Source organism: Bombina bombina, chromosome 10, assembly GCF_027579735.1.
Source record: "Bombina bombina isolate aBomBom1 chromosome 10, aBomBom1.pri, whole genome shotgun sequence".
Lineage (NCBI taxonomy): Eukaryota > Metazoa > Chordata > Amphibia > Anura > Bombinatoridae > Bombina > Bombina bombina.
In genome coordinates, this window is record NC_069508.1 from 173,882,558 (window position 1) to 173,907,775 (window position 25,218).

The 25,218-nt window shown below is 37.6% G+C and overlaps 1 protein-coding gene across 1 annotated transcript in view; it reads right to left on the reverse strand.

The window, feature by feature from the left end:
• Positions 1–686: 686 nt before the first annotated feature.
• Positions 687–25,218, reverse strand: part of LOC128641003 (cytochrome P450 4B1) — a 115,797-nt gene continuing 91,265 nt past the window's right edge. Inside the window, exons 8-12 of the mRNA XM_053693510.1 lie at positions 23,826–24,016; positions 23,263–23,396; positions 21,789–21,853; positions 10,999–11,081; positions 687–935 (exon numbers count right to left, since the gene is read on the reverse strand). Coding sequence (XP_053549485.1) covers positions 764–935; positions 10,999–11,081; positions 21,789–21,853; positions 23,263–23,396; positions 23,826–24,016 — 645 coding nt within the window. The 3' untranslated portion in view covers positions 687–763. The remainder of the gene's footprint in view (positions 936–10,998; positions 11,082–21,788; positions 21,854–23,262; positions 23,397–23,825; positions 24,017–25,218) is intronic.

A 25,218-nucleotide genomic window follows, 5' to 3' on the forward strand; every position in this document is an offset into this window, starting at 1 on the left:
TTCTACGGGGGACGCTGTAAACAAAAACTATTAGTTATCATTTTACAATCTACCCCAACACCACATTAGACCAACTGGGCTAAACATGAACTGAGTTAGGAATACTTTACCTTGCATAGAAGAAAATATTCTTTCTATTTTAAATAGATATTTATATATATATATATATATATATATATATATATATATATATATAAAACAAAAATAATATATATATATTTATATACTATATATGTGTGTGTGTGTTTTTTGTAAAATATATATCTATACCTATATATCTATATCAAATTATTTTTTGGGCTATCATGTTCTGATATCTCATTTGGACTGAACTTGAGACCATTTGATAAAGATGCCAGTTAGGCATCGAAACGTCATGGACTTATTATTTTGATGTGATTTTTTATTTTTCAACCAAATACAGAGAGTGCTTTCATTTACGGAGACTGCATTTAACTACATTGACTAGCACCCTGCTAGTTGCTGTTCTTGAGGTGTTTACACACGGAGTGCGTATCCTGATTAAATACATAAAAATAGAAATATCAATTTAAAAATAAAAAATTGCATTTTTTTCTATGTAAAGAGCATAGGAATTTCAAGCAATACTATTAAAAACTCATTAAAAAGTAATAAAAAGGATATTTCATTTTTAAAGGTATTTGACTGAGAAGGACTCAAAAGTGTCTATTCATTATAGACTTTTATTTCCTGGTACACAAAATTAAACTACAGTAAGAAAAGTCATATACAATTGTACAATTCACTCTTTAATCCTCTTCAGGTAAACATGAATCCCGTTCACTGAGCGTAACACTAGCTGCGGGACTTTAAGGGGCTCATTGTTTGGGTCTGGGTGCAACTCAAATCGTTTTAAGGTCAATGCAACAGCTACTTTCATCTCATTCATTGCAAAGTTCTGTCCGATGCAGTTCCTGAAAATAAACAAAATATTTTATTAGTTACCTTTTATATCTGACTGACGTAACCATGGAAACCATGTTCTTAAAGATAAAGTAACATCCAAAAGGATCTCATAGTTAAATGCATTTGGAAGTAAAAATTAAACTTTCCTCATTTAGACGGTGAGTACAATTTTAAAGAATTTTATTTTAATTATCAAGTTTAACTCTTTCTCTGTGTTTCCTTAGTTGAAATTTAGCTCCTTTCCATAAGAGCATACTGAGGTTGGCTCTAGCATGTGTTTATGTATTGAGCACTATTTGGCAGCAGTGTTTGCTACAAAGGTTGTAATAATGTTGTTGTTTTAGTGCTCAAGACTCTAACCTTTTTGAGTATATCTCAGTATACTCTCATGGGAAGAAGCTAAAATTCAATTAAAAAGGATTAAATTAAAGAGGTAAAATTTGACAACACAAGTTAACTGGAAGATTTTTTCATGTCTCATTAAATATCATTGTATCGCTACTTATTGCTGTCTGGTCACTGACTGACTAACCTATAGTTTAGGCACTTGTGAGGCAACTGGAGACTTCGTATTGGCAAGTGCAGAAATAGCCAGAATAATACCTGCTACCTTTCTGAACAGCAGTGAGTAGTTGTAATATTATAGATATACTCTTCCATCATAGAGCTTGGTGGAGTCTTTTACAGATGTGTTTCTCAATCTCAGCCTTTTCAGTAGGAAGTTACTCTTAGACATTTAATATTATTCCTAAATACAGCAATCTGGAAGTGCTATTATTTTATATCTTACAATAATAATCTTTAGTCACATTTAAAATAAATTTCTTAATACACAGGATTCAAACAATGGTTTACATAAAGTTGAAAAAGAAATCATTAAAAACATTCCAAAATATAAAATCACACAAATTTCAGTTCAAAATGAATCATAGGAAATATACAGAATGTACACGAGATCCACAATACCACTCAAAGTTTAATTAAAATCCACACTGATACACTAATAATTGGATGATCCAGCCCCAGAGATATCCAGTGATGTTTTAGGAATAGCCCCATAGTAGGACTGAAACATATACTGTAGATGATTATCCTATTGTGTGAAGGTTCTATTCTGTTTGTGGATTATGCTTTATGATTGTACATAGCTCATATATTAGGGTTGCCATATAGTTGCTTTAAAGAAATCATCTTATGAAAAATATATATGTCAGGGTAACAAAAAAATATTTTTTAACATTTATTATTTTTAACCAACAAAATGGGTTAAAGAAACATTAAAGTACACAGCAGTTCCCTGCATCTCCTGAGTTGTCTTTTGACTATGTGTTTAACCCCTTTGCGGAGATGAAACACATCAACTTGCAGTGTTGCTAATGCTAAAATCAGAGCATGTCATCTTTACATTATAATGTCCATTTAAACATATACGGCTAGATTTAGAGTTCGGCGGTAAAAGGGCTGTTAACGCTCCGCGGGTTTTTTTCTGGCCGCACCATAAATTTAACTCTGGTATCGAGAGTTCAAACAAATGCTGCGTTAGGCTCCAAAAAAGGAGCGTAGAGCATTTTTACCGCAAATACAACTCTCGATACCAGAGTTGCTTACGGACGCGGCCGGCCTCAAAAACGTGCTCGTGCACGATTCTCCCATAGGAAACAATGGGGCTGTTTGAGCTGAAAAAAAACCTAACACCTGCAAAAAAGCAGCGTTCAGCTCCTAACGCAGCCCCATTGTTTCCTATGGGGAAACACTTCCTACGTCTGCACCTAACACTCTAACATGTACCCCGAGTCTAAACACCCCTAGCCTTACACTTATTAACCCCTAATCTGCCGCCCCCGCTATCGCTGACCCCTGCATTACACTTTTAACCCCTAATCTGCCGCTCCGTAAACCGCCGCCACCTACATTATCCCTATGTACCCCTAATCTGCTGCCCTAACATCGCCGACCCCTATGTTATATTTATTAACCCCTAATCTGCCCCCCACAACGTCGCCGACACCTACCTACACTTATTAACCCCTAATCTGCCGACCGGACCTGAGCGCTACTATAATAAAGTTATTAACCCCTAATCCGCCTCACTAACCCTATCATAAATAGTATTAACCCCTAATCTGCCCTCCCTAACATCGCCGACACCTACCTTCAATTATTAACCCCTAATCTGCCGACCGGAGCTCACCGCTATTCTAATAAATGTATTAACCCCTAAAGCTAAGTCTAACCCTAACACTAACACCCCCCTAAGTTAAATATAATTTTTATCTAACGAAATAAATTAACTATTATTAAATAAATGATTCCTATTTAAAGCTAAATACTTACCTGTAAAATAAATCCTAATATAGCTACAATAATATAAATTACATTTATATTATAGCTATTTTAGGATTAATATTTATTTTACAGGTAACTTTGTATTTATTTTAACCAGGTACAATAGCTATTAAATAGTTAAGAACTATTTAATAGTTACCTAGTTAAAATAATTACAAATTTACCTGTAAAATAAATCATAACCTAAGTTATAATTAAACCTAACACTACCCTATCAATAAAATAATTAAATAAACTACCTACAATTACCTACAATTAACCTAACACTACACTATCAATAAATTAATTAAACACAATTGCTACAAATAAATACAATTAAATAAACTATCTAAAGTACAAAAAATAAAAAAGAACTAAGTTACAGAAAATAAAAAAATATTTACAAACATAAGAAAAATATTACAACAATTTTAAACTAATTACACCTACTCTAAGCCCCCTAATAAAATAACAAAGACCCCCAAAATAAAAAATTCCCTACCCTATTCTAAATTTAAAAAGTTACAAGCTCTTTTACCTTACCAGCCCTGAACAGGGCCCTTTGCGGGGCATGCCCCAAGAAGTTCAGCTCTTTTGCCTGTAAAATAAAACATACAATACCCCCCCCCCAACATTACAACCCACCACCCACATACCCCTAATCTAACCCAAACCCCCCTTAAATAAACCTAACACTAAGCCCCTGATGATCTTCCTACCTTGTCTTCACCATGCCAGGTTCACCGATCCGTCCTGGCTCCAAGATCTTCATCCAACCCAAGCGGGGGCTAGACATCCACTGAAGAAGTCCAGAAGAGGGTCCAAAGTCTTCCTCCTATCCGGCAAGAAGAGGACATCCGGACCGGCAAACATCTTCTCCAAGCGGCATCTTCTATGTTCTTCCATCCGATGACGACCGGCTCCATCTTGAAGACCTCCAGCGCGGATCCATCCTCTTCTTCCGACGACTAGACGACGAATGACGGTTCCTTTAAGGGACGTCATCCAAGATGGCGTCCCTCGAATTCCGATTGGCTGATAGGATTCTATCAGCCAATCGGAATTAAGGTAGGAATTTTCTGATTGGCTGATGGAATCAGCCAATCAGAATCAAGTTCAATCCGATTGGCTGATCCAATCAGCCAATCAGATTGAGCTCGCATTCTATTGGCTGTTCCGATCAGCCAATAGAATGCGAGCTCAATCTGATTGGCTGATTGGATCGGCCAATCGGATTGAACTAGATTCTGATTGGCTGATTCCATCAGCCAATCAGAAAATTCCTACCTTAATTCCGATTGGCTGATAGAATCCTATCAGCCAATCGGAATTCGAGGGACGCCATCTTGGATGACGTCCCTTAAAGGAACCGTCATTCGTCGTCTAGTCGTCGGAAGAAGAGGATGGATCCGCGCTGGAGGTCTTCAAGATGGAGCTGGTCGTCATCGGATGGAAGAACATAGAAGATGCCGCTTGGAGAAGATGTTTGCCGGTCCGGATGTCCTCTTCTTGCCGGATAGGAGGAAGACTTTGGACCCTCTTCTGGACTTCTTCAGTGGATGTCTAGCCCCCGCTTGGGTTGGATGAAGATCTTGGAGCCAGGACGGATCGGTGAACCTGGCATGGTGAAGACAAGGTAGGAAGATCATCAGGGGCTTAGTGTTAGGTTTATTTAAGGGGGGTTTGGGTTAGATTAGGGGTATGTGGGTGGTGGGTTGTAATGTTGGGGGGGGGGGTATTGTATGTTTTATTTTACAGGCAAAAGAGCTGAACTTCTTGGGGCATGCCCCGCAAAGGGCCCTGTTCAGGGCTGGTAAGGTAAAAGAGCTTGTAACTTTTTAAATTTAGAATAGGGTAGGGAATTTTTTATTTTGGGGGTCTTTGTTATTTTATTAGGGGGCTTAGAGTAGGTGTAATTAGTTTAAAATTGTTGTAATATTTTTCTTATGTTTGTAAATATTTTTTTATTTTCTGTAACTTAGTTCTTTTTTATTTTTTGTACTTTAGATAGTTTATTTAATTGTATTTATTTGTAGCAATTGTGTTTAATTAATTTATTGATAGTGTAGTGTTAGGTTAATTGTAGGTAATTGTAGGTAGTTTATTTAATTATTTTATTGATAGGGTAGTGTTAGGTTTAATTATAACTTAGGTTATGATTTATTTTACAGGTAAATTTGTAATTATTTTAACTAGGTAACTATTAAATAGTTCTTAACTATTTAATAGCTATTGTACCTGGTTAAAATAAATACAAAGTTACCTGTAAAATAAATATTAATCCTAAAATAGCTATAATATAAATGTAATTTATATTATTGTAGCTATATTAGGATTTATTTTACAGGTAAGTATTTAGCTTTAAATAGGAATCATTTATTTAATAATAGTTAATTTATTTCGTTAGATAAAAATTATATTTAACTTAGGGGGGTGTTAGTGTTAGGGTTAGACTTAGCTTTAGGGGTTAATACATTTATTAGAATAGCGGTGAGCTCCGGTCGGCAGATTAGGGGTTAATAATTGAAGGTAGGTGTCGGCGATGTTAGGGAGGGCAGATTAGGGGTTAATACTATTTATGATAGGGTTAGTGAGGCGGATTAGGGGTTAATAACTTTATTATAGTAGCGCTCAGGTCCGCTCGGCAGATTAGGGGTTAATAAGTGTAGGTAGGTGTCGGCGACGTTGTGGGGGGCAGATTAGGGGTTAATAAATATAACATAGGGGTCGGCGATGTTAGGGGCAGAAGATTAGGGGTACATAGGGATAACGTAGGTGGCGGCGATTTGCGGTCGGAAGATTAGGGGTTAATTATTTTAAGTAGCTTGCGGCGACGTTGTGTGGGGCAAGTTAGGGGTTAATAAATATAATACAGGGGTCGGCGGTGTTAGGGGCAGCAGATTAGGGGTACATAAGTATAACGTAGGTGGCGGTCGGCAGATTAGGGGTTAAAATTTTTAATCGAGTGGCGGCGATGTGGGGGGACCTCGGTTTAGGGGTACATAGGTAGTTTATGGGTGTTAGTGTAGTTTAGGGTACAGTAGTTAAGAGCTTTATAAACCGGCGTTAGCCAGAAAGCTCTTAACTCCTGCTATTTTCAGGCGGCTGGAGTTTTGTCGTTAGAGCTCTAACGCTCACTTCAGAAACGACTCTAAATACCAGCGTTAGAAAGATCCCATTGAAAAGATAGGCTACGCAAATGGCGTAGGGGGATCTGCGGTATGGAAAAGTCGCGGCTGTAAAGTGAGCGTTAGACCCTTTAATCACTGACTCCAAATACCAGCGGGCGCCCAAAACCAGCGTTAGGAGCCTCTAACGCTGGTTTTGACGGCTACCGCCGAACTCTAAATCTAGCCGATAATACGGCTAGATTTAGAGTTCGGCGGTAAAAGGGCTGTTAACGCTCCGCGGGTTTTTTTCTGGCCGCACCATAAATTTAACTCTGGTATCGAGAGTTCAAACAAATGCTGCGTTAGGCTCCAAAAAAGGAGCGTAGAGCATTTTTACCGCAAATGCAACTCTCGATACCAGAGTTGCTTACGGACGCGGCCGGCATCAAAAACGTGCTCGTGCACGATTCTCCCATAGGAAACAATGGGGCTGTTTGAGCTGAAAAAAAACCTAACACCTGCAAAAAAGCAGCGTTCAGCTCCTAACGCAGCCCCATTGTTTCCTATGGGGAAACACCTCCTAAGTCTGCACCTAACACCCTAACATGTACCCCGAGTCTAAACACCCCTAACCTTACACTTATTAACTCCTAATCTGCCGCCCCCGCTATCGCTGACCCCTGCATTACACTTTTAACCCCTAATCTGCCGCTCCGTAAACCGCCGCCACCTACGTTATCCCTATGTACCCCTAATCTGCTGCCCTAACATCGCCGACCCCTATGTTATATTTATTAACCCCTAATCTGCCCCCCACAACGTCGCCGACACCTGCCTACACTTATTAACCCCTAATCTGCCGAGCGGACCTGAGCGCTACTATAATAAAGTTATTAACCCCTAATCCGCCTCACTAACCCTATCATAAATAGTATTAACCCCTAATCTGCCCTCCCTAACATCGCCGACACCTACCTTCAATTATTAACCCCTAATCTGCCGACCGGAGCTCACCGCTATTCTAATAAATGTATTAACCCCTAAAGCTAAGTCTAACCCTAACACTAACACCCCCCTAACTTAAATATAATTTTTATCTAACGAAATAAATTAACTATTATTAAATAAATAATTCCTATTTAAAGCTAAATACTTACCTGTAAAATACATCCTAATATAGCTACAATATAAATTATAATTATATTATAGCTATTTTAGGATTAATATTTATTTTACAGGCAACTTTGTAATTATTTTAACCAGGTACAATAGCTATTAAATAGTTAAGAACTATTTAATAGTTACCTAGTTAAAATAATAACAAATTTACCTGTAAAATAAATCCTAACCTAAGATATAATTAAACCTAACACTACCCTATCAATAAAATAATTAAATAAACTACCTACAATTACCTACAATTAACCTAACACTACACTATCAATAAATTAATTAAACACAATTGCTACAAATAAATAAAATTAAATAAACTATCTAAAGTACAAAAAATAAAAAAGAACTAAGTTACAGAAAATAATAAAATATTTACAAACATAAGAAAAATATTACAACAATTTTAAACTAATTACACCTACTCTAAGCCCCCTAATAAAATAACAAAGCCCCCCAAAATAAAAAATTCCCTACCCTATTCTAAAATACAAATATTACAAGCTCTTTTACCTTACCAGCCCTGAACAGGGCCCTTTGCGGGGCATGCCCCAAGAATTTCAGCTCTTTTGCCTGTAAAAAAAAACATACAATACCCCCCCCCCCAACATTACAACCCACCACCCACATACCCCTAATCTAACCCAAACCCCCCTTAAATAAACCTAACACTACCCCCCTGATGATCTTCCTACCTTGTCTTCACCATGCCAGGTTCACCGATCCGTCCTGGCTCCAAGATCTTCATCCAACCCAAGCGGGGGCTAGACATCCACTGAAGAAGTCCAGAAGAGGGTCCAAAGTCTTCCTCCTATCCGGCAAGAAGAGGACATCCGGACCGGCAAACATCTTCTCCAAGCGGCATCTTCTATGTTCTTCCATCCGATGACGACCGGCTCCATCTTGAAGACCTCCAGCGCGGATCCATCCTCTTCTTCCGACGACTAGACGACGAATGACGGTTCCTTTAAGGGACGTCATCCAAGATGGCGTCCCTCGAATTCCGATTGGCTGATAGGATTCTATCAGCCAATCGGAATTAAGGTAGGAATTTTCTGATTGGCTGATGGAATCAGCCAATCAGAATATAGTTCAATCCGATTGGCTGATCCAATCAGCCAATCAGATTGAGCTCGCATTCTATTGGCTGATCGGAACAGCCAATAGAATGCGAGCTCAATCTGATTGGCTGATTGGATCAGCCAATCGGATTGAACTATATTCTGATTGGCTGATTCCATCAGCCAATCAGAAAATTCCTACCTTAATTCCGATTGGCTGATAGAATCCTATCAGCCAATCGGAATTCGAGGGACGCCATCTTGGATGACGTCCCTTAAAGGAACCGTCATTCGTCGTCTAGTCGTCGGAAGAAGAGGATGGATCCGCGCTGGAGGTCTTCAAGATGGAGCCGGTCGTCATCGGATGGAAGAAGATAGAAGATGCCGCTTGGAGAAGATGTTTGCCGGTCCGGATGTCCTCTTCTTGCCGGATAGGAGGAAGACTTTGGACCCTCTTCTGGACTTCTTCAGTGGATGTCTAGCCCCCGCTTGGGTTGGATGAAGATCTTGGAGCCAGGACGGATCGGTGAACCTGGCATGGTGAAGACAAGGTAGGAAGATCATCAGGGGGGTAGTGTTAGGTTTATTTAAGGGGGGTTTGGGTTAGATTAGGGGTATGTGGGTGGTGGGTTGTAATGTTGGGGGGGGGGTATTGTATGTTTTTTTTTACAGGCAAAAGAGCTGAAATTCTTGGGGCATGCCCCGCAAAGGGCCCTGTTCAGGGCTGGTAAGGTAAAAGAGCTTGTAATATTTGTATTTTAGAATAGGGTAGGGAATTTTTTATTTTGGGGGGCTTTGTTATTTTATTAGGGGGCTTAGAGTAGGTGTAATTAGTTTAAAATTGTTGTAATATTTTTCTTATGTTTGTAAATATTTTATTATTTTCTGTAACTTAGTTCTTTTTTATTTTTTGTACTTTAGATAGTTTATTTAATTTTATTTATTTGTAGCAATTGTGTTTAATTAATTTATTGATAGTGTAGTGTTAGGTTAATTGTAGGTAATTGTAGGTAGTTTATTTAATTATTTTATTGATAGGGTAGTGTTAGGTTTAATTATATCTTAGGTTAGGATTTATTTTACAGGTAAATTTGTAATTATTTTAACTAGGTAACTATTAAATAGTTCTTAACTATTTAATAGCTATTGTACCTAGTTAAAATAATTACAAAGTTGCCTGTAAAATAAATATTAATCCTAAAATAGCTATAATATAATTATAATTTATATTGTAGCTATATTAGGGTTTATTTTACAGGTAAGTATTTAGCTTTAAATAGGAATTATTTATTTAATAAGAGTTAATTTATTTCGTTAGATAAAAATTATATTTAAGTTAGGGGGGTGTTAGTGTTAGGGTTAGACTTAGCTTTAGGGGTTAATACATTTATTAGAATAGCGGTGAGCTCCGGTCCGCAGATTAGGGGTTAATAATTGAAGGTAGGTGTCGGCGATGTTAGGGAGGGCAGATTAGGGGTTAATACTATTTATGATAGGGTTAGTGAGGCGGATTAGGGGTTAATAACTTTATTATAGTAGCGCTCAGGTCCGCTCGGCAGATTAGGGGTTAATAAGTGTAGGTAGGTGTCGGCGACGTTGTGGGGGGCAGATTAGGGGTTAATAAATATAACATAGGGGTCGGCGATGTTAGGGGTAGCAGATTAGGGGTACATAGGGATAACGTAGGTGGCGGCGATTTGCGGTCGGAAGATTAGGGGTTAATTATTTTAAGTAGCTTGCGGCGACGTTGTGGGGGGCAAGTTAGGGGTTAATAGATATAATACAGGGGTCGGCGGTGTTAGGGGCAGCAGATTAGGGGTACATAAGTATAACGTAGGTGGCGGTCGGCAGATTAGGGGTTAAAAATTTTAATCGAGTGGCGGCGATGTGGGGGGACCTCGGTTTAGGGGTACATAGGTAGTTTATGGGTGTTAGTGTACTTTAGGGTACAGTAGTTAAGAGCTTTATAAACCGGCGTTAGCCAGAAAGCTCTTAACTCCTGCTATTTTCAGGCGGCTGGAATCTTGTCGTTAGAGCTCTAACGCTCACTGCAGAAACGACTCTAAATACCGGCGTTAGGAAGATCCCATTGAAAAGATAGGCTACGCAAATGGCGTAGGGGGATCTGCGGTATGGAAAAGTCGCGGCTGTAAAGTGAGCGTTAGACCCTTTAATCACTGACTCCAAATACCAGCGGGCGCCCAAAACCAGCGTTAGGAGCCTCTAACGCTGGTTTTGACGGCTACCGCCGAACTCTAAATCTAGCCGATAGTTAGTTTTCTTAGGAGCCTCAATGGTTAGCCATTGAGACAATTATAGCCAATCATACACACATTTATTTTGTTTTTCTCATTAAGATAACAGGTATTCTGTGTGTCATTTAACAAAAAAAGGAAATGCCGTACCGTGCTCCAGCTGAGAATGGGATAAAGGCATGTGTGTGTCTTTTTGATGTATTCTCAGGTGTAAATCTCTGGGGATCAAAAACCTGAAAAACAAATATAAATTATAATTTTTGTTCATAAAATCTATTTAAAGTCACTAATTACAGTATGACTGAAAGAATTCATCACTAAAGTTGCTAAAAACTGCGCCCCTGAGAAGATTGTTGCTGTATTTAGGCATACACTTTTACATACATACACACACATACATATTTATTCACACACATACATGCACACACACATACATACACAAACACACACACATATGCACAAATACACCTATACACCCATCCATACATACACACACACACCCACACCCATATACACACACACACACACACACACACACATCCACACTCATGCACACACATATACACACATACACACATGCACACCCATACTCACAGACATGCACACATGCACAAACACACACATGCACCCCCATACTTACAGACATACACACACACACATATACACATACACACACACACACATACATAGAGGCATTCACACACACATACACACTCATATACACACACACAAACATACACACACATACACACCCATACTCACACACAAACATACACACATAAACACCCATACTCACAGACATACACACATACACACACATATACACACATACACATGTATGCACACATATACGTACCCAGATCCACACACATACATACACAGACACACACAAACACATACACTCACATACATACACACAGACACACATATACACACGCACACACACATATATACACACACGGATACACACACACACATACACACACTCACACACACAATCTATAGTATGTTTAATCCTTTGGTTGACGGAGCTTCCATGCAATTTTAATTGTTCTGTATTTATAACAAAGTCTCATTGTCCTTCACTTAATTTAAAATACAAATATTTATATGCACGGTTATTAAGTATGCTTATAAGTAATTTGCACTTGGGGATTTACACATATGTTAATTAAAATATAACCCTAACAATAAGGAATTTGTACACACAAGTAAAAACAATGTGCTCAAACCTTTTCTTTCATTAAAATAAACGAGCAGCATAAACATGTTTATTAGCAAGAAGTAGCTATTAACTCATCAACATTAGTAGGAAGTATCTATCAACCAATGATCATTGACTGGAAGTACTGATTAACCATTAAGTATTAGCAGGAAGTATTATGTGTATTAATAGGACATACCCAACTAATGTAGATGTATTAGTTTCAATTGACATTATTATTTACATCCATTCTTTTTTATTTATTTCCCCTGCAAGCTCAGCTCAATTTTTATGGGTATTGTGCTAAAGACAAAAATCGGCTACTTCATATACAAAAATGAGCCTAAAATAACAATTTATTATACATTTTATATACTGCTGCTGTTATAACAAGTCATTAGAAACACATTAAAGGGAAAACAATTTTACAGTACACAATCCCTTTAAATAGTTTGCTTTCCTGTGAATGATAAAACATTATTTGAGTACAATGTTCATTTAAGTAAAAGAATCTGCATTCAAATACATTAGCCAGACAACATCAATATAGTAACTTCCAACACTTCCAGGGGGTTGGGGGTGAGGGGTATTGTGTGCAGTGACCCCATGGTGTTGGATAGACAGAGTTGTGGGAATGGGCTGCATGTGTGCTGTGAGTGTGCTATGGGCAGGGTTTGGAGCGGTCACAATGTAAGTGAAATGAGTGCTACCCCTATCAATTTGCCCTGATAGGGGGAGGTGTATAAGGGACAGCGGGAAGACTTTCCAGCTGGTGACAATTCTGTTCTGCACCGCTCCCCATCAGGGCAAATGTCCTGGTTTCTATGGAATTATCTAGCAATAAACACTGCACATCTGACTCTGTGCACCCTGTCTATGATACACCCCTCCCATTGCCTTCATGTAACCCCTCCCAGTGACCACACTTTACCCATCCCAGTGCCCACATGTAACCCCTCCCAGTGCCTACATGTCAACCCTCCCAGTGCCCACACATTACCCATCCCAGTGCCCGCATATTACCCATCCTAGTGCCTGCATGTTACCCCTCCCAGTGACCACACATTACCCATCCCAGTGCCCACATGTAACCCCCCAGTGCCTACATGTCAACCCTCCCAGTGCCCACACATTACCCATCCCAGTGCCCACATATTACCCATCCTAGTGCCTGCATGTTACCCCTCCCAGTGACCACACATTACCTATCCCAGTGCCCACATGTAACCCCCCAGTGCCTACATGTCAACCCTCCCAGTGCCCACACATTACCCATCCCAGTGCCCGCATATTACCCATCCTAGTGCCCGCATGTTACCCCTCCCAGAGCCTGCATTTTACCCCTCCCACACATTACCCCACCCACTCCCACACATTACTCTTCCCACTGCCCACAAATTACCCCACCCACTGCCTACATGTAATCCCTCCCACTGTCCAAACATTACACCACCACTGCCCACTATGCCTCCCACTGCCCACACATTACCTCACCACCACCCACACATTAACCTCCACTGCCCACAAGACCCCTCACTTCTTTAACTTCTGTATCCTAGAAAAAACATCCAGAATTTTTTATGTCCCAAATGTATCAATCATATCAATTCATGACCAGCGCTACGGAATTTGGCAGCGCTATACAAATAAATGATAATAATAATGACATACAAGAAACAATTATTGTCAATCATAAATTAATATTGGTGTATCAGTAAGATAGTTGCACTTGTTTAATATATTTGTAATTTCTATATAAACATCATGAACTGAGAATGTACAAAAACTTTAAAACTGGAGAAAATCTGTGTAAGCAACGAAAAACTGTTGCTTGAAAAAAAAGTCAAGGAAAGGTTTCTAAAAAGCAAAGCTAATGAATTAGAAACATCCAAAAACCCTGTGAAAAGGAGATAGAAAAGTATTTTCTGATGGATTATATTGTCAAAAATGATAAATCTGAATTTAAAAACCCCAGGAAAAACATCTACAGAAATCAGGACCGTTCCTTTCATAAGGCAGATCAGACTTTTTTTTCCATAGGACATCCCTCAACTTGCTTATTTGCACTGCAGCAGAGTATAGAAAAAAATATATAAATATTTTTTTAATATCTCTTTTTATTGTGAAGAATAATTGCGTTACCACAAAATATATCATATTGATATCATAACAATACAAAATATACTTTCCAATGGTACATCACATTTCAGAGAAAAAGTTAATGTCAACATATAATCTATTTTGAATACCATGACAATACAAAATGTATTTTCTGATACAACCATTTCAATAAACAAAATATTCATTTAACATTTTATCTGTTTGGAATACCCTAACAAAAACTCAAGTTTTTCTCTTACCTTGAACTTTCACAATGATCTATTTCTCCTACAGTATAATAAAATAAATGAAACCTAACAGGGACAAAAAAGTGCAAAAAAAAAAAAAAAGGGGGGGGGGGAGGGCAGGGAGGGAATCCTGCCTCTTATCCAACACATGGATCTTTATCCTAGTATCAGGATGAGGGAAAAATATTTCTTATGGTTAAGGCTGCATAAGATTGAATTGGATATTTAGGGGGCATAGCAAGATGATTTCCAGCCATTTATCAAGGCTTGAATCTGTTAGGTAGAAGATGTAGGAGTGGTAAATTGTTCAAAAATAATTTGAGAGTAGATTTCTGTAGAATAAGAATACGGCCAATCATTAAAGCAGTATTGATTAGTTTACTTTTTGTATAATAGGCCATGAGCCAAGGGAAAAAATATGGAATGGCTCTAGAGAAATTCTAACATCAAGTGTCATATTAAGCCAGTACATTACCTTTAGCCAGAATTGGTTTATTTTTGGGCAGAACCACATACAATGGAGTAGGTCCGCTGAGGCTCCATTGCATTTAGGGCAATTACTTATTCCACTATCCGCCCATTTAGCTAGTGTTTTAGGCATGATATAAGCATCATTAATTAACTTAATGTGTGACTCTTTCCAGGAGCAGGAAATAGGGGTCTCTTTAACCCATTTAATGCTTGCTTTAATATTCTCTAATGTTATATCTTTAAAGTGCAACCTCCATTTTAATAACATTACATCTAGTGCTAGTTGTCCTTGTTTGGCAAGTAGTATTTTATACATTAATGAAATAGAATGTATACCAAGCCTGTGTACGTTAATATAATCTCCTAGTTTCCCAAATTGACTTATTTCTTGTATTATATATAGATATTCAGTGATGTAATGCCTAAGTTGTAAGTAGGCGTAAAAATTATTATTATTATTATTAAGATTCAAAGGTTCTTATCATATGAGTTCTCTCTAAAAGTTGTACTACATAGATCAGGCCTTTTTGTTCCAAGGACCTAAATATCCCAGTATCTATCCTGGGTAAGAAAAGGGGATTACCTTGAATAGGTAAAAGGGAGGAGAAATTGAAGTTTATATAAAGTGCTGAGCAAAGTTTTTGCCATGCAATGATAATATTACGAAATGCGAATAGATTTTGTACTTTTATTGGGAGTTGGGTTGCAGGACAATGAATAATAGCTTTAGGCGTAAATGGAGAGACTAGACTCTCCTCAATTTGGAGATTTGTAAAATAATTTATTCCGCCATACTCTGATGTTTGAATTAATTTACTTATAGCTAAACCATGTCTTTTCCCATTCCAAATCAATTTAGTGCAGTCCTTATTGAAGTGTTTTATATAAAAGTGGTAAGTTCTGCATAATATAAACTAGTTGGGGAAAAAGAATTGTTTTTATTATCATTATTTTAGCCAACAGTGATATAGGAAATGTGGACCACTTTTGCAATTTCCTGGAAGCATTTATAAAAAAAGGAACATAGTAAAGTTGGTACCATCTATTTGGATCTTTGTGCAAGTTAATCCCCAAGTATTTAATAGTATCTACCTCCTTAAAAGGATGAGATTTAAAGCTATGCTTATTCTGGTAGATCCAAAGAACTTCGTATTTATTTAAGTTAAGTTTATAACCTGAGAATTAACTGAAAAGATCAAAAATATTTAGAGCAATGGGTATATTTTCACTGGTATTTTTAAGGAAGAGAAGGAGATCCTCCACATACAAGTACAATACTATATTCTGGTTCCCTAAATCTATTCCTTTTAGTTCTTCTCTAAGGAAAATTGCTAGAGGTTCTATCACCAAATTAAATAGAAGAGGAGACAGTGGGAATCCTTGTCTCGTTCCTTTATATAAGGAGAACATCAAAGTTAGACTACCATTTACTAAAATAGATGATGTGGGAGAATTGTATATAGAGTTAACAAAGGTAATAAAATTCCCTGAGAATCCAAATTTATTGAGGGAGGTGTATAAGTGGTCCCAGATTACCGAATCATAGGCCTTCTCAGCATCTACTGTTAAGAGGGCAAAGTCTTGTTTTATGTGAGATTTATATTTATGGAACCTATTCCAAAGATCTTCTAGGAGGGTTGTCACCCTGTGGATATTTTTAATTGAGGATCTACCCTCCATAAAGCCTGTTTGGTCCTCATGTATGATTTGATTTAGTCCTACTTCTAGTCTATTTGCAAAATGGAAGCAAGTATTTTATAATCAACATTTAGTAGTGAGATAGGCCTATAAGAACCTGGATCCAAGCAATTCTTATCTTTTTGCAAAATAAGAGTGATAACAGGAGCAGAAAAGTATTTAGACATACTTTGTTTTTTGATAAAATAATAATTAAAAAATATTGGTAGTGGTATCTACAATATCAATTTTCAGAAATTTCTAAAATTCGGAAGAAAATTGATCAGGTCCTGGGGCTTTGTTTAGCTTGGCACAGTCAATTGCATCCAGAACTTCCTCTTTAGAAATAGGGGTATTTAGAGTGTCCATGAAACTGTTAGATAAGGAGGATTCATTTTATTCCAAAATTTATTTTTATTTTCTATACTAACATTTTTTGCCGCATAGATATTTTGATGGTAATCTAGAAAAACCTTCTTAATATTTTTTAGATCCGTAAATCTATCATGCCCATTTATTATAGCTTGTGTTATTTTTCTTCCTAGCTTTGTCAAGCCTAGATAAAAATTGGGCTGATTTACCGAAATGTCCTTTGAATTTTTCGCATTTATTTTAAGTTCTTCCCTGGCAGTTTTTTGTTTAATTAAGAGATCTCTCTCCTGTTTAGCAGTTTGATATCTATCACAGCATATTTGGCTAGGATTGTTTATATATTTTTTGTACATATTACTAACCTGATTTGCCAGCTGAAATTTGCGACCTTTGAACTTTTTTGTGTGTGATCATATAGGACTTAGTCTCCCCTCTAAGGTATGCTTTAGCAGCTTCCCAAAATATTTCTGATTTATCTGTATAGTCTTTATTAAAGAATTGGTAGTGTCTCCATTTATGTAAAAGCAAATTAGTAAACTCACTATTTTTAAATAAAAGTTTGGGGAAGAAAAAATGATGGCAAGTTTCTATGGTGCATGACTTACGTGGAATATCCAGAGAGATAATAGCGTGATCAGAGATAATAATACTCAAGATTTCAGTTTTAATTTCTAGGGTAAGCATTGAACTTGATATTAAAAAAAAAATCAATCCAAGATAAGGCGTTTTAGATTTGCACATATATGCTTTAACGTCTGGGAATTGGATACGCCATAAACCATGCACTTTTAAATACCTGCATATTTGTGAAAATATTTTAGATTTTTGGATTGAGAAGGAGGTATTTTTAGACGAGAGCTTATCCAATACTATTGATGGAGTCAAATTAAAATCACCCCCTATAATTAAATTTTGTCCTATGTATTGAGACAAGCGAGTGATGAGTTTATTCCAAAACTCTATGAGGCCTATTTATCATATGTCTGTCGGACCTGATACGACAGTGCGGGTCAGGTCCGACAGGCATCGCTGAATGCGGAGAGCAATACGCTCTCCGTATTCAGCATTGCACCAGCAGCTCACAAGAGCTGCTGGTGCAACGCCGCCTCCTGCAGACTCGCAGCCAATGGGCAGCCAGCAAGGAGGTGTCAATCAACCCAATTGTACTCGATCGGGTTGTATTGTGACGATTCCTGTCCGCCTCATCAGAGCAGGCGGACAGGGTTATGGGGCAGCGGTCTTTAGACCGCTGCTCCATATCTTGTGTTTCTGGCGAGTCTGAAGACTCGCCAGAAACACTTGCCCACAAGCTCCTTACGGAGCTTGATAAATGGGCCTCTATATCTGTTTGGTTTGGACCATATATATTACAAAAAATATGTTTAAGCCCGTCTATCTTGATTTCTAAAATTAACCATCTATCTTCAACATCCACTTTCTGCTTCAAAATGTTATAAGTAATATTTGTATTAATTATAAAGGCCGCGTCTCTTTTCCTTTTAGAGCATGAAGATGCGATCACTTCTCCTACCCATTTAGTTTTAAGTTTGTCAGTCTCTTCCAGTTTTAAATGAGTTTCTTGTATAATGGCTATGTCTGGATTATATTTACCTAACTGTCTTACTATAAGTTTCCTTTTAATCGGAGATGTAATGCCCCCTACAGTCCAAGAAAAGAAAGACATTTGTTATATTCCCTCATCTTGGCGCCATATCATTATAGTGTATGCATTTGCATAAGAGACAGGAGAGGAAGGGGAGAGGGGGAAAAAAAGGGGGGGAGAGGGAGCAAAACTAAACTAGTAAAATAGTCAGCAGTGCCATTAGGCCCATCTACCTTATCTGGGGTATATACTTAATTTAAACTTTTTTAGGGTAGTGGGATATTTTTATTTTTTAAATATTCTTTTGCATCTCTCTCACTAGTCAAGGTATAATTAACCTCATTATCCTCTATCACAATTTTAGCTGGGTATAGAAGTCTGGCCCTATAGCCTGCTTTTATGAGTTTTGTGCAGAAGGGTGTCATCTCCTTCCTCTTTTGCGCTGTCACTAGAATAATCTTGGAAAAGTAGAATTTTAGCCTCCCCTACTAACACACTGTCTATTTTCCTATACAACCTTAAAACAGTCATTTTGTCTTGGAAGTTAAGGAATCAGATCATTATTGGTCTATTTAAGTTCCTCTCTGAGATGTTTGTTTTTGGGGGCCTATTCTATGAGCCCTTTCAATACCAAAAGCAATATTTTGCTGCTGAACATCCAGAATTTGCGGGAGAGTTTAAGAAGAAGAAAAATGTAATAGATCAGCAAAATCGCTGGTTTCAGGGAGGCCGATAATTTTCAAATTATTTCGTCTAGATCGGTCTTCTAGATCAGAAAGTCTAGTCTGTAGTATTCTAATAATATTGGTCTGTTCAGTGGAGGTCTGTGTATAATTATTAAGGGTATCCTCTACCTCAGATATTAATTGCCTTATCTCTGTAGTGAGATTGGACATTTGTGTTTTCAATAACTCAAATCGCGATAGGAATATTCCTGAAAGCTGTTTAATTAATGGCTGCATTTCTACTCTGGATGATGTGTGTTCGCTAGAAACTTCAGAAGTAGCATCTGATAGGGGATTTTATTTATCCTTTTGTTTGGCAGGCATAGTAGGTGAATTAAATAAAATAGAAGCGATACATCTTTCCATGTGCTCTAATACAGTATTCAATTATTAAATCATTTAGGGGTACATACATAGAGGTGCCGTTAGACATACATTTAGTGTAGTGAAGATTAACCAAAAACGTAGTGAAAAACAATCTCGCAGCAGTGGAGTGGGCTGCATTCAAGTGAATAAACCCTACTCCCTTTCCCCTTCTCCTATTGAGCCCTCTTCAAGGCTTGAGGGAAAGTATAGAATAGACAACTCAAGAAAAACAAAAAGGAAAATAGAAGAGAGAAAAACAACAACAACAAAAACCAGTGTCACAAAAAATAAACCAAGCTGCAAACTGGGATTAAAGAAAATATTCCAGGGACCAATAACTCTGTTTCAAAAGCTCAAGAACTAAATATAAAGTGAGCTTAGAGTAGTAGCCTTCTCTGTAAGCCTCCTCTCATATGGCATCAGATAAAAAAAGCAAAAAACAAACCAAAACAGCAATTTACAACAAACTATAGAGAGTTCTTGATCCTATCTCTTGAGATCAATTAGGAAGAAATAATATAAATGACAAATAGTAGCTTGGAGGAGCTATTGTCACTTATTTAGACTTATATGATGATACTTGTAAGTTTATTCAGGCTTGATATCCCAGAAAGCGTGTATGTATCAAGTTTCTCTTCAGCTTCTTTTAGTAGCTCAATATAGAGCAAACCGTTCTCTTTTAGTAGACGGCTGTTTATAGAGCAGACCGACCTCTTTAATGGACAAATTTAGGACAGATATGTGGCAAGCTAACAGGTAGGAAGTTCTTCCAACAATATTCTTCACAGCTAGTATTAATGCTGCTTACACATCATCATAATAGCGGATTGGAAACGATGAACAACACAGCTTATAGTTCCTTGCTTCCCATGACATCTGCAAATTGCTTGCATTTTCAGCTTGTACACCCCGAGGGGGTTGAAGTCCCACCAGCTCTATTTGGATCACACACTATGGTTGCTGGGCCACCAAGCCCTCTCTGATTTTGCATTTAGCAGGGGCTATGGGCTGGAAGTAGTTTAGCCTTTCTCCTCGAGTTATACTGCTCCACGTCCGTTCCTCCTTGACTTCACTGGGTCAACGGCACTAGCTACAGGTGCCTCTGTGCCGCCAGTGTGGTACTGCAGTGAAGGGAAATCTTAGTATGTCCTTGGACTCTTGTCTGCCGCAATGTAGATTTGCAGCTCTAGCAAAGTAGCCTCTCCTGGCTCAAGCAGGTTTTCTCAGACAGATTTCCAGGTTGGGCAGAGCAATACCCTAGGGAACGTTACCACACCAACAGCGTGTATTGTCCTGCATGAATGGCTGCCCGTGGCAATGCTGGGTTACAACTTGTGACTCTAGCGATGTGAGCCTAACGTGGTTCTTGCAGACTTCATAGTCAGGCCTCAGGTTGAAGCAGGCCGTTATCCTAGGGCGCGTTCCCCTGCCAACAACGGATAGTGACCAGGGAGTTAGATTTTGTAGAGCTCTCTCGGGCACCACGCTTAGCTCAGCCTGTTCTGCTTAGCTCCTCCCACCAGAAGTCCCAATCCCGAAAAAAAATATTTGTAGATTTCTACACTATACACCCAAGAGACTTAGTGACCTTACAACTAAATCCAAATCTTTATTTGTTATTAGGCAGTTTAGGTTGCTGTCTATGGTAATCTGCAATCAAATGGCACCCACATAGCTTAACAAGTCATTGAGTCTGTTTGCAATCATCATACATTACTTTTTTACACACTCATCAATGTTGTTGACATGCTTTTCTACAATATATATATGATTTATGCTGGGGTTCTGTTCCTTTAGTAGCTGTTGCAAAAATAATCTGTGTAAAATGAATCTATTATAAAATGTTAGTCAATGGGAACTCAATGAGTTACGTTCCAGGCCCTTCTCAATATCAACTTAATTAATATTATAATCATAATATTTAAAGCATCAGTGCTTTTAACAATATTATATATAGTGTGCAAACACTGCTGCCATCTAGTTTATAACATTGTAACAAGAATAGATGTAGAACTTCTGCCATATAATGCTTCCGACACGTGGACACTCCTGAGTCATGTCCCTTTAAGTAATATATATGTGGCTCAAGCACACAAATCCCTTGAATTAAACAGCTGATGTATTGTGAGCTACACTAATCCTATTTTTATACGAAATAAAACATTATAACCCACCTCTGGGTCCTCCCATATACTGGAACTTCTGTTCATAGCATAAATGCTCAGGAGAACAACCGCGTCTGTCAGAAATAAACAACAGGGTTATAGCTATTTACTATATAGATCTAACACAATACGAGTTGTTTGGTTAGTAGAAAATATGAAACTCAGGATTAGTGCTTTGTACATGTAATAGAATCTCTCGTTTGCACAACGCTGGAATGTTGTCACACTGGTTGTCAAAGCCCAGTCACTTTTTGTTTGTTTATTGGTCTAAACTGTAAGAACATAACATAGTTATTCATGTTATCAAACTCATTTTATATTTTACTAATGGGGATTGGATAATAGCTCATTTTTATCTTTTCACTCACTATCAAATCAGTCTCTTAAAAGTATTCTATGCAACAAGTAGATTGTGCTAGAATATCTGAAAAAACAGACTTTAGAGGGCGCCAAATCTATTGCTACAACATGTATTTTAACCCCAAACACTAAACCTAATTTTTTTCTTTCATGATTCAGATAGAGCAGCAATTTTAAGTAACTTTCTAATTTTATCCTATTAACAATTTTTCTTCGTTCTCTTGCTATCTTTATTTAAAAATCAGGATTGTAAAGCTTAGGAGCTGGCCCATTTTAGGTTCAGCTCCCTGGATAGCACTTGCTTATTGATGACTACATTTAGCCACCAATAAGAAAGCGTAACGTAGGTTCTGAACCAAAAATGGGCCAGCTCCTAAGCTTTACATTCCTGTTTTTTAAATAAAGATAGCAAGAGAACGTAGAAAATTTGTTAATAGGAGTAAATTAGAAAGTTGCTTAACATTGCTGCTCCGCCTGAAGCATGAAAGAAAATAATTTGAGTTTAGTGTCCCTTTAATGTCCCCAAGTCTATAAAGGAGACAAGAAATGTCACCTTACAACAAAGACCCAGTTCACCAGGGAAACAATTTTAAAATCTTTCTAGTTTATATATCGTCTCCTCTGGATTCCTGATGGATCAGTGTTCAGGACAAATGTACAGTCAACCAGACTGCTCCTTCTATAATATACCGATCATTCAATCACTGCAAACGTATATAAGAAAAAATAAGGGACGCCATAATGTGCAGTTATTGGTAAAATCAGAGGGTAACATCATCAGAGGAGAGAACGGAGCTCAGTGAGCTGAGACACTGTGAGATCTCAACAGGCGATTACTGGCACAATCTGTGCTATTTCACTTGCGCCCATATTTTTTCTTATATGTGTGCAGTATATTGTGCTAGAGGTATTGTCTCATAGAGATACATTTTTCCTAAAAAAAAATTAACACCCCTGTAGTTTTTGTGCAGAAACTTCTCTACAAATGTTTTTTACTTTGTAGCAAGATATTGTTTTGCTAAGATAATATCATGTTAATGAGTACCATTGACTAGTTAATGTATTATCCATAATTAATATATCTTCTATTTAAACATATTTAATTTTGAATTAAAGATGTCACCTTTTGGTAGACTCCTCCCATCACAGAATGTAATTGGTTTGCTAAGCTGACGAGCGACACCTGGTACAGGAGGGTATAACCGTAAACTCTCCTTAATACACATGGTTGTGTAAGGTAACTTCCCCAGGTCTTCCCTAGAGACATAGAAAGGACAAAAAAGATTAAAAGAGTTACCCATATTTGTTAGAGTAGTAGTATGCAGCTTACAGTATATTGGGCAGACTCCAACATTCCATAATAACTCGTTCTTGCAGAACTGTGCTGAAGAATTTTCAAATAAGGACTCTGTATTACATATCATATGGACCCCTGCATTATCTGTAATGCATCAAACCATTGTTTGCTGAATATTTACGTGGAAATGCTGGTGTTATTTCCATTTAAATGAGACAAGAAGATTTTTTAATTTGATTGGTTCAGGCTGAGAGGAGTAATGAATATAGTTTTTAAAGTCATATCCAGTTTTCTCATTTGTCCTGTGAAAACAAAGACTTTGGGCAATTTTGTGAGATTTGGAATGATGCTCTGCTCCTTGTGACAAAAATTATACTTTATAATCTTACCATTCAACTGAATTCCGCTCTCCCATGACCTCCTGGATCTCTTCCCGACATTTCTGTTGATGCTCAGGATATTTAGCCATGCTGTATAGGATCCACGAGATCCCGCTGGCTGTGGTATCATGTCCTTCAAACATAAAAGTGTCCACCTCTGCCCTCAGGTCCTCATCAGACAAACCCTCACCATTTTCATCCTATAAAATGGAATTTATTTATCAGACCCTCATAGCACATTAACTGTATTTTGTATAATGAGAACAATGATACAGAAAATCCTATCAATTGCATAATATGCAATGTTTACTCTGTTGCTTTACTTGAAGAATCCAACAATTAAGTCATATGTACAGATGAGTGAATCATGTTTAAGAGGAATAAATCCTGCCCTTTTAACTGCCCTCCAGGGGTGAAGCTGGCTACCACAAATGTAGGTAGGAATATCTGATGGGTAATCTCTGTCTATCTATCTATCTACCTATATATGTCTGTATTTATCTGTCTGTCTATTTATCTGTCTGCCTATCTATATCCTATCTATCTATCTATCTATCTATCTATCTATCACCTATGTTCATGTAATACTAAACCTTAGGGACTGATTGCTCACTGGTTGAACAGAACCACCATTGTTTATTTGGTGGACAGTGACATCTCCTGTTTATTCCGAGTACAGTACAGGAACACATTTTAATTTTCTTTGTTTCTTTCTTTTCTTGCAATAAATGTACATACTAGGTGAGTGTTGAAAGTTGTATAAATGCATTAACATATTGTTTACTACAATTTATTTAAATTGTCAAACTCTACCCAACACTTATGTGGCCTTATATATAGAAGCCAATCGGAACTTATTAATGAAGGACAAACAGCCACTATCATTTTTTTTAAACAAATTTTGCTTTGTTTTGCAGGATCATCTTTTGCTGAGGCCATTTAGGGCAGGGTTAGGCTTGTGAAGTCTGCAGTGTGGTCTCAGAATTCAATAACTCATCATTTTCAGACAAATTATGGGAAAAGAGAATAAAATTATGAAAGCATTTTGCAAAGATGTTTTTAATATTACAATATCAAAGTATGTAATGATCCTTTTATGTATGCAGTTCTTTTTGGTGCAGCTCCCCTCTCTTGCATGTTACAAATTGCTATGGATAATTTTATGAGTGATTGGTGCTTTTATGTGCAAAAAATCAGCATTGTGCAAACATCTCAAAAGAGCATATGAGTCAGCTCACAACAGCATATGAGACATCTCACAGCAGCATGAGACAGCTGACAGCAGCATATGAGACAAGCAGCATATGAGACAGCTCACAACAGCATATGAGACATCTGACAGCAGCATATGAGACAGCTCACAGCAGCATATAAGACAGCTCACAGCAGCATATGAGACAAG